At 37.8% G+C, this 10,220-nt stretch overlaps 2 protein-coding genes across 2 annotated transcripts in view; one reads left to right on the top strand and one right to left on the bottom strand.

The window, feature by feature from the left end:
• The window catches only part of IGSF6 (immunoglobulin superfamily, member 6), a 6,376-nt gene extending 353 nt beyond the window's left edge, over nt 1–6,023 (bottom strand). Inside the window, exons 1-5 of the mRNA XM_010073612.1 lie at nt 5,957–6,023; nt 3,985–4,338; nt 2,966–3,066; nt 1,606–1,662; nt 873–956 (exon numbers count right to left, since the gene is read on the bottom strand). Of these exons, the coding sequence (XP_010071914.1) occupies nt 873–956; nt 1,606–1,662; nt 2,966–3,066; nt 3,985–4,338; nt 5,957–6,023 (663 nt within the window). The remainder of the gene's footprint in view (nt 1–872; nt 957–1,605; nt 1,663–2,965; nt 3,067–3,984; nt 4,339–5,956) is intronic.
• Nucleotides 1–7,571, top strand: part of METTL9 (methyltransferase like 9) — a gene marked incomplete at its 5' end in the record, with an annotated part of 16,886 nt that extends 9,315 nt beyond the window's left edge. Inside the window, one exon of the mRNA XM_010073614.1 lies at nt 6,846–7,571. Coding sequence (XP_010071916.1) covers nt 6,846–7,051 — 206 coding nt within the window. The remainder of the gene's footprint in view (nt 1–6,845) is intronic.
• Between the last annotated feature and the right edge of the window lie 2,649 nt (nt 7,572–10,220).

Raw genomic sequence — 10,220 nt, 5'->3', positions numbered from 1 at the left:
AGGAACTTGAAGTCTTTAAAGGGGTAATTACAGAGAAAAACAATTGGGGTTGTATGGAAATAAATGAAGTAAAAATGTGTAGAGAAGTGTTTGACTCTGTTCTATGTTTCTTCTGGTTTCTCCTTGCATGTCTGCAGTGGTGCGGTCCATGCTCAGAATAGGAAAGAATTTATACTTTTGCTTGAGAGAAGCAACATCTTTTAAAGCAGGATTTTGAAGTAATTTTCTTTGCTTGAAAATATATCTGACTTCTAAAGTGTTTTTGGTTTTTTTTTTTTTTGTAACTTACATGGCATATGAAAAATTATTGTCATATGGTAATATAAGACCGTATAAGCATAAATTTGGAATGATGAAATAAGTTGTGTGGCTTCACCCGGTGATGTTGAATACTTAGTTTAGGCTCTGTAAGTTGAAGGAGGGAGAAATATCTGAATGTTGTAGAGCTTTTATAACAGTTTTGTTATGTTTCCATCACCTGGCTACCCTGGGCTAAGGGAGCAAGAGGAACTACAATAGAAATATTTTTCAAAAATGAACTCTTAATAGCTCTGTGTGTTTTACCAAACAGACAAGAACCACTTGTTGAGATCTCTTCTTCTCTAAATAAAAATTTATGGAAGTTTCATTTTGAAATATGTATATACATAACTTTTATAGGTATATACTGTCATATATATGTAACTGTATATGTATGGCTATTTGGAATGCTTTATAATTTCTTTGACTGTTGTGCAGAATACTTTTTTTAGACCTGTATCAACTTTAATAAAGAAAAGTCTATTTCCAGAGGAGATAGAAATGGTACACTCTTAAAAACTGTCAGTTCCTCTTTTTCCCCATAAATTCCAGTATTGTAGATAGATACTTACAGGCTGTCGGCAACGTTTAGCGTACTTCTGCTTTTGAAGTTCTTGGGCAATTGCTTGAAAAATTTTTCGTCCGCTACTGATTTGCTGCAAGTTATTTAAAATATTTCAGGTCAGTGCTACATTTGAAGTTGGGGGAAACATATTTTACTACCTTTATTATTCTGATTTTTTTCTCTGTATACGTCTTTAGAAATGTTACTTAGTAAGACTTTAAGAACATCTGGTTTGGCAGGCAGAAGAGTTTTAAATTACATTAATATTACATCTCTTACCATGTATACCTTCTTTAATGAATACTTAAATGTATGGCTTCTGATTTTTATTCAAGGATACATGGTGATAGAGGTTTTTAATAGACTTGTTTTAAATGCATTAGGGCGTACCTGAATGCACCATTTAAACAAACAAAAAAGAGCAAACGCTGTTATTTTCAGAAGTTTGAATAAAATTTACTTGAAGCCTAAAGGAAGCTGTGTATTAGAGATGTCCTTTACATAGATTGACTTGATCCTGTATCTAATTTGCTAAAAATAAATAAATTAAGTAGTTAAAATTAGTTAAAGATAAAATCATTAACTAGTGTTCTACAAATCTGAAGTGAAGCCTTAACAGCTCTGAATGTCTTTTTAACTGAATAATCAATTACTCACAATATTGATGCCAAACATATTAAAAAAGACGGGGGAAAAAAAAGTTTTTAATCACAGACAAAGCAAACAAAATGGTAACATACACAGTTCTCTCTTCTTTGGTCTTCATTCCCACTTTTCTTTAGCAGCTTTGGTTTTAACTGGAGGGAGGGATAATAAAATAAAAACCAATTAAAACATAAGATGAGAAGCCAACTGCTAAGGTAGCAGAATAGTTGAAAGCATTGCCCTTTTACAACATCAAACAGTTTGTAGAAAAGAGTGTTTCATTAGATCAGCTTATACCATTGGAAAAATGAGAGAAGTGTTCAAGCGTGTAAGGCCTTTTTTAGCTTCTGGTAGTAGGTGTTGCAAGTATTTTTGCTTCGAGTATAGTGGTACCTGCCTGAAGCATTGCCCAATTCTCAGAAATAAACTAATGGCATCACAGGTATCACATTTTCTCCTGAAGAAGGCTTGATTAATTTTTCCCACTATACTACTTCACCTAGTTTAAAGAAAAACAAAAATAAAAAGACTGCCTTCTCTTTATGCTTAAACAGTGATCACTACAGCAAAGAACCATTTCACCATATCATACCACTTAGGTCTGTGAAGTCCTCATTCTCATGTCAAAGTCTTATTATTATGTAAAGATTCCTATCGTTTGGGTTATCAGTTCCTCCCCCAACATCACAGCTTTGATCATCTCATCCTGTCTTCGCAAGCACGGCAAATGTTAATCATATATTGTCCGAACAGCTATTCCCAATTAGTTATTCTCTTGCTCCCTTTTTAACTTTAAACCCCCCTGTCTCAGTTTTGGGTGTTTGTTTTTAACTAAACACAAATTTAGTTCTAGATTAAAAAAACCAAACAAACCAGTAGTTATGTAGTTTTTAACCAGGTGCATTCTAATGTCAGTTTCCTGTAAGTGTAAAACCTCTTCCAAGTCTCTGATATTTTTAATTTTACCATGGTCTCTCTTTTGTATGTGTGATGTAGGAATAGAATTTCATTACACAAGTTCAGTCAGTTTGCAGTAACTTTATTGCAGCTCACAAATAACTTGGATATTAAATTTAAATTATTTTACTTTTACTGGAAACTACTCCAGAGAGGTGATGATTTACGATAGTAATTTCTAGTTTTGATTTTTCATCGTGCCTTAATAAATAATCTCCAACTTTCTGATTAATAGTCTCAGGATAACTTTAACTTTAGAATACCTTTTCTTTTAGAAACTTTACTGAAAAAAGAAAATGTGGTTGCTGTTGAGAGTTACAGGTATGTGCCACACAAGAGTTTGCAGGTGCAGCATATGAACTTCAACCAACCACCTCCTTAAAACTTAATCATGAACGTTATGGAATCTAGGAATATCTTTTTATTCTCCTTATGGAGTTGTTAAAACTGCATAGATTTACAAAATGAACAAAATCAGAAAAATGACTTTGAGCCTACCTTGTAGACTACAAAGAACGTGAATACAGTAGTGCTGTATAGAAACAGTAATGATGAGGCGACGATCATGAAGACAAATTTTCCATTGCTGTGCTGCTTCTCTGCTCCTTTATGAAAAGTGAGTGTTAGAAAAAAGGACAGTTCTTCTCATTTACATAATTTTCTTAAGATTCTGCATTTCAGAATTCTTCCTCTGAAGAATTGGAAAGCTTTATACCCATCAATATTTTCTGGTTCATTTTAAGTCTAAATTCTTTAGTGAGATCACTTTTCCTTTGTTTCCCTGAATGCTTGCAAGGGCAGTGGAGACTTGTTATTTTTGATTATGAACCCTTCCTTTAGGGGCAGACGGAGAGTAGAATCCAGTTTTCTGCTCTTGTAAAGGAATATCTGAATAAAGCTTACAGGCTTTTGTTCAGAAATGCAGTTACAGAAAGGAAGGAATATAGGGAAAATAATAATCCAGCTAGGTTTGTTTTGGGTTTTTTTTTCTATTTTAGGCATGTAAAACTGAAATGTAGTTAATGAAGTCGCACTTTCTTAACTAAAAGGCAAATGATACAAAGGTTCAGAATTAAAACTTTTTGCTCAAGTTGGCACAGTGAATCCCCAGTTCTGAGACCCCGTGCTCTGTTCCACATGTTTCCAGTAAATGTCAGTTTCTCTCCTTCTCACTTTTCTGTTCGTGCTTCCTTTCTGATAGCTATTAAAGTAATTATGTAAGAGAATGTAAAGTATGATTAGATAACATGAGTAAAAAACTTATTTCTTTTGTAGAATTCTAGAGTCATTTGCACCATATGACAGAACAGTCTAATTAGCCAACAAGGTTAAGATGCTTATTTGTAGAATCCCTCCATGGTTTTACTATTAATAATTTAATATAGCCACACTACTCTTAATGGTTTTGTTGGTATTTCCGTCTCAAATGCCATTCCTGAAAGTGTAAATAAAGAGTATTTAGGAAGGATAATTTATTTCTTTTAAGATGCTTCATAAAGGAGTAATGATCAACTGACCTGTTTTTGTTAGTACTGTTCCATCTCCTGTTTGTTTAGAACGGGGTGAACTTGAATCTGAAAATGCTATTCCACAGATATAAACACCATTGTCATCTACAGTCAGATCATTGATCTGAAGTGAAACGTTATTTTCTGTTAATAAATGTACTTTGTACTTCTGATCATTTGTGCATTCAGGAGTACACAAGTCCTCGTGTTCATTAGTTAAAAAGCGAAACCATAGAACTTGAGGCGGGGACGAGGAGCATCCAGAGGCAGAGAAAGCACATGTTAGGAACACAGTGTGCATGGAGTCGTCAGCTGCCTGAAATCTGGGTTGTGTTACAGTGACTTGGCAGGTATCTGTGGCACCTGTTGAGAATAAACAATAGGTAATGTGAGGGACAGTTAAAAAACAGGGCACAGTCTAAAGTGAAGATAAGTTACTTCTGATTCATTTGAGAAAAGGCAGGAGGAAAAACCAACCATGTTTCAAACTTGAAATTTTTCAGGTTGTTTCCAGCAACCTTCTCTTTTAGATAATTCCTACAGCTTGCCCATGTGTTCATTTAACAGTTTTACCTGTGTGGTAATGTGCTCAGTTTTCTGTTCTTCTGAAAAAGTATAGAGAAGATCCGTATGTCTAAAATAATGTGAATGTCTCCTTTGGCCCTGGAGAAGACCAAAAGAATACTTCATGTAGTTCCCTGCCTTAGATTTAGTCCTGAGTGTTTTGGGAGTTTTGGGGGGGTAATGGGTGGGGTGGGTGCGTGAGTGTTGTGTGACCTAACTCTAGATGCTCAGTGGAGTAGTTCTGCCAGGGTTTCTCTCTCCTTCACTGTTCCTGATCTGAGTCAAGTGAGACAGCCTGATGGCAGGCAGTGGGAATGTAAATAGAGGCATTTATAATTTATCAATTTCATAGCATTGATTAGAATTCATAATAGTTCCTAGACATTCTTCCACTTTATCATATATATTGACTCTGGGTTTCTAAGGCTAATAATATTGCTTGTTAGTTCTGACATTTAAAAATGTGTGCAGAGAAAACAGGAAGGTTAATCAGAGAAGAGAATTCTAATTAAGGAACTGAAATGTAATGTTTAATACGACTGGTCTGGGAAATTTTTTTAAGTCCTTATTGAAATCCATATTTAAAATACTGTTTTAGTATATTTAACTTTATTCAAATAAATTACTTAGTTATTTAAACAATGGAGTTGAGATTATTCCAGTGAAAATGTAGTAGCTTAACAGCATTCTTTTCTACTTCTGCAAAAATAAGAAATTAGGAGAAAAAGTAACTGAAACTTCTTAGTCTACTGCTGATACACAATTTATAAGCCTGTCTGCAGTGGACAGTCAGCATTGTCCCTTCATCATTTTTCTCACTGAGTATTTTATGGACCAAATGCAAGCAGATTCAGTGTCTGTGACTTCTACAGGAATAAAATGAAACTCTGCTTTTGTGTCAGATCAACATCAGAGCCGTTCCATAGCAGCTACAACAACCTGAAGATTCTAGTAATGTGAGTTGTCGGTGTACTTGCACCCTGTGTGTGAAAGGCAGTAGCTTGTGCTTTTGCAGTTGATCCCCTTCTCTTTTCCACCTTGCTCTAGGGCTCTGAGTGGCCTTGCAGACCAGAACTCCAGGCTTCAGTTCATGTAGATGCTGTCTGCTGACCTGCCCAAACCTTCCACCCAGACAAGCACAGCTGCTCTGAAATCATGCTGCTGCTGCTGGAGCATTCTTTGCAAGGAAGTGCAGTAAGATTTGACCCAGAAATCACAGCAGCATTTCAGACTTTTGGAAGAAAAAGCATTTGCTATAATTTGGAAGTTGTATGAAGATAGCAGAAATTAGCTTCTCAGCAAAACTTTTTACTGCTCTTATTTTGTAGCTATGTTGCAAGTCATAACCACAATATTTTCAATCTTGTTTAACTGCTATTACGTGGGAAAATATAAGAAGCTTAAAAAAAAGTCTTACCAGCACCGTACAGAATCCAGTCAAATGCCAACATTAGCACGTTTTTTAATTTGTTGAAAGATGCCATTTCTTGTATCTCTCTGGAAATGATTCTGCTTGAAGGAAGAGGAACTTAGGAAATCTTTGGAGTTGCAGAACGCTCTGAATCACAAGATCTAGAACTTCCTGTTTAGAAGGGTGTTTACTACTGCATTTAGCAAATTTGTTAAAGGTACAGACCAAAGCAGAAAACATTTGTTATTTGTGGATGACATTGCCTGGAAAATGAGTGAAAAGTTTTAAACTTTGAACTTCTGAGGGTTGTACCTATAATCCTTCAGGTTATTTCACTGGATATAACAAAGGACAACACAATTTCCAGCATGCTATAAGTGTTTGGCTTCTTAATTTCATATGACCCTAAGCTGTCTTTACCATTTCAGCTACTAGGTGGAGGAGCAAAGATCCTGTAGCCATCCATTATAATGTGATGGTTTACTGATAGACTCTTCACAGCAAATCATAATTTTCAACTTGCTGGCTCTATTTACTGTAATTACCAGAAGCCACCTTTGGACAGATGGTGGGCATAAAGAAAGAATTTTATAATGCTGGAAAATATCTTCATTAAATAGTCTTGTCTGTCAGTGTCTGCTGAGCACCAGCCTCACTAGTGGAAGTTACTTTTCAGCTAGTCTTGGACTGCTAGTTAAAACTGGAACAAAAGATAACAAGGAGCTGCTTCTGAACAATAGGCAAAACCTTGAACTGATCTTGCAAGAGCTCTACAAATGGTTTTTCAACCTCCTATTTGGAGTGGAATGGAATATAATCTGTGTAGTGTGCTTTCTAGAAGAAAATACCATAACATTTTCTTTATAATTTAAACAAAACTGTTTTGTTTTCTCAGTAGGTGGCAAGTGGGAAAAGCCCTCAGAAGTGTTGGAAATCAAAGGGCACACTTGGGAAGAACAGGTGAATAGCCTGCCAGAAGTTTTCAGTAAAGCTGGTTTTGCTATAGAGGCTTTCACCAGACTGCCATACCTATGTGAAGGTGATATGTATAATGACTACTATGTACTAGATGATGCCGTCTTCGTCCTCAAGCCAGTGTGAGCACATATGAAGTAAATCTCCAGAATCTAACCCAAGAAGCAGCCTCTGAAAGAAGGCTTTGATTTGTGGTTACTTAAAGGGGGAATTCGGGGATTGCCATGCTGAATAAATACCGTGTAAGAAATTTAAAGGCCAAAATACTGATGTATTTCTTTGTAGTGCGATTAGGGGAAAAAAAGGTGTTTTTTAAACAGGCTCTTCAGTTGAGAATTTCTTTTTTACTGACTTTTAAACCAACAATGCATTCTGCAACCCAGCAGTAATGGGGCATATTTTTTTATACTTACCTGCAACAGGGATCAAATCCAAACAAAAGCAGTAGTCCTAATAATGATGAAGCTGATACAATGTGAGCTGTTGTTAAAGAAATCAAGTGAAACCTGGCAATAAAATTGTCCATTCAGTTCAAGCCTTGTTGAATATAAACTGTTGAAATGGATGTTCTTCCATGCTAAGTTACTTTCTCTCTTACTGTCATTCTTCACGTTTTTAATCATGTTAATAAACATTTTTGAGATGACTTTTTGCATTAACTTTTGTCTTCATTTTTGTAACCATAGCCATGCTTGTCTGCAGCAACTGCTCTTTGTGTTGAGAATCAAGCTCTCAGTAGCAGCACAACCTTGTATTTATTTAAACAGCATTTAAGTATTGCTTAAAGGGATAACAGTACACAAAAAATGTATCACTTTTGGTTGGGTTTCCTTCATGTTCCTCTCAAAGCCTCATAAATCCTCATTGCTTTTGCATATGCCATTTTCCAGCTAAAGGGGTTATGGTAGAACTTGCCAAAACTGCACTTTAAACTGATGGGTTTAATAACAAACTTTCTAAGCAAGTAGTTCCCAAAAGTTTTCAGCTTAAAAAACTTGGAGACAGTTTCTTGCAAATTTTGTGAGTCAAGGTTTTGCTCGCTTAGAATATTTTATTTTCTTCAGGAACACTAAATAAATGCTATTTATTTTAACATGTCTTGTTTTAAGAACTCTGATGAAAATGGATACTTTCTGGCAGTTGGGATATGACCTTCCTTTAAAAGAACAGCGGCATTATAAGTAGTACAGAACTGGCAGGTGTATGTCTTGCGTTACTTGGGATGTACATGTTGTGAGAGAGCAGAAAACCTGAGCTTGTATATCAGCTGGTAAGTAAAGTGAGAACTGGCTTATCTTTTGCTTTTGAAGTCTATAAAAGTTGTGTGTTGTGTTTTTTGGGTTGTTGTTTGTTTGTTTGTTTTTTTAATGGTTGGTGATCCTAGGCCAGGTAGGGTGCTTCAGTATGTCTTTTTAGATTAACCTTGGACTTCTTTTGCCTCATGGTTAGTGATTTCTCTTGCCAATGTAATTGTCTTTTATTCTCAGACATCTTTATGGAACAGTAGGTATTCTGTAGTATGGGGTGCAGGGTTTGACTGGTGTTTTCAACAGTAATGCAGTCTCAGTATTCTTGCTTCTGCATGTGCTGTTGAATTTTGGCACACAGTACCATCAGATTTGTCTGTTGGAAAAATGAGCTATGTATGCTCTGGAGTGAATCCATTCATTTCTGTTTTGTTACCTTCGTTTGTATTCATCTAGTAGTGGGAAAATATGTTTCCTAATGTATAATGAATTTCGCTTCATGTACCAACTATGTATTAAGACAAACTTCTTCAAAGGTACTTAAGCATTTTAATCCCACAGGTTAAAAATCACCCAAGGGACTACGCAGTTCGCATCTCATATCTTTTAGTCCTGTTACTTAGGACTTTGGTTTGTAATAGTTTGGAGAGGTTTTGGGACAGAAGGTGCAAAGTAAATAACAGGGGTTTTTTTCCTTATGTTTTCCTATTTTGTTCCCTCTATTTATACAAGTATTCTTAACACTTGATACAGGGATTTAAAACACTTACTAAAACATGAGCAATAACAGGGAAAAGCTATAAACAGAGTAAGCTTAAACTCAACAGGGACAAAACCCTGCTTAGTCTTGTTGAATGTACAGAGCAGCCCAAAGGGTCTGAGTTCCTTGTGGAGAAACAGGCACAGAGCGGCTCATGGTGTCAGGGAAATGACTTCTTTCTCTTTCCAAACCTTGAGAGTGCATTTGTGTGCAGTTAATGTCTGCTCACACAGCCTGTGCAAAGAAACTCTTGAGGTCAGTAGTTGATTAAATTGCCTGAAATACTTTGTCATTGAAGGGGACAAGTGTTTCTTACAAGTCCAATGGCCAAATTCATTACTCCTGGGCTTGGGGAACCTGCCTCATCCCTCTGGTGTCCCTGTCCTGCTGTGGGTGACTGCATGAGTCGCATTCTGGTGGTCTCACTAACGTGCGGTGTTTTGCCCTGGAAAATAACTAAACTATCTGTTCTGTCAAGGTGGCACTTGGATGTGTATTGCAGGAAAACAATGCTGTGCAAGGGCATGATTTAGTTGGAAACAGTCAACACAAAGTTGGAACAAGTTCGTGTCAGAGAAACCACAGCTCCCTTTTGCTGGGTGATCCAGGTACACTCTGTTTGTATTCTGCTCTGAGGAGCCCATGGCCACCTGCCTGCGCATGGGTGGGGAGGTGCGGGGAGGTGCGGGGAGCAGGGCGCTGGGCAGCACCAGCCTGGCCCTGCGTGTTTCCCCAACCCAACTTACTGAGCTCTCTTCATCCCGGGACGGGAAGCATCCTCTTCTGCCTTCTATGGAAGTCCCTCACCCCCTAAGCCCCCCAGTAGAGGAGACTTTTCCCCTCCCCTCTGGCTGCAGGCTGGGTGCTGCTGGGCAGACACCTGAGGCTGCGAGGCGGTGCTGGCCCCAGTCCCTGCCCTCAGGGTCCCTGGCTGGAGCCGCCCAGCTCATTGCTCAGCAGTGCTGAGGAAGGAGGTGCACCAGCAGAGGCAGGTAAAATGCTGTGGGGTCCTGGCTCTCTCCAGAAACCCACTGTCTCTTTCCTCTCTTCTGCTCTCCCCTTACTTGCCTCTCCCTTTCCAGCCTGAACCCCTCGAGGGTTCCCTCACTGCATGTGGGGCTTTTTATTCAGGGGTGCTGGGAGCCTGGCTGCAAGGGGGAGGATGGGCACTAGCCGTGCAAGGGCTTATCAGCAAGACTTCTGATTATGAGGTTAGCTTTCTGGTTATCAGGCTTCAGATAAGGCAGCGCCTTCATCGGAGTGAGCGATAAAATGTCTAGGATTTCTT

The sequence above is a fragment of the Pterocles gutturalis genome, unplaced genomic scaffold (assembly GCF_000699245.1).
Source record: "Pterocles gutturalis isolate BGI_N339 unplaced genomic scaffold, ASM69924v1 scaffold26512, whole genome shotgun sequence".
Classification (NCBI taxonomy): domain Eukaryota; kingdom Metazoa; phylum Chordata; class Aves; order Pterocliformes; family Pteroclidae; genus Pterocles; species Pterocles gutturalis.
Note: the sequence above shows the minus strand (reverse complement) of the source record. Positions and strands in the feature narration are given on the sequence as shown.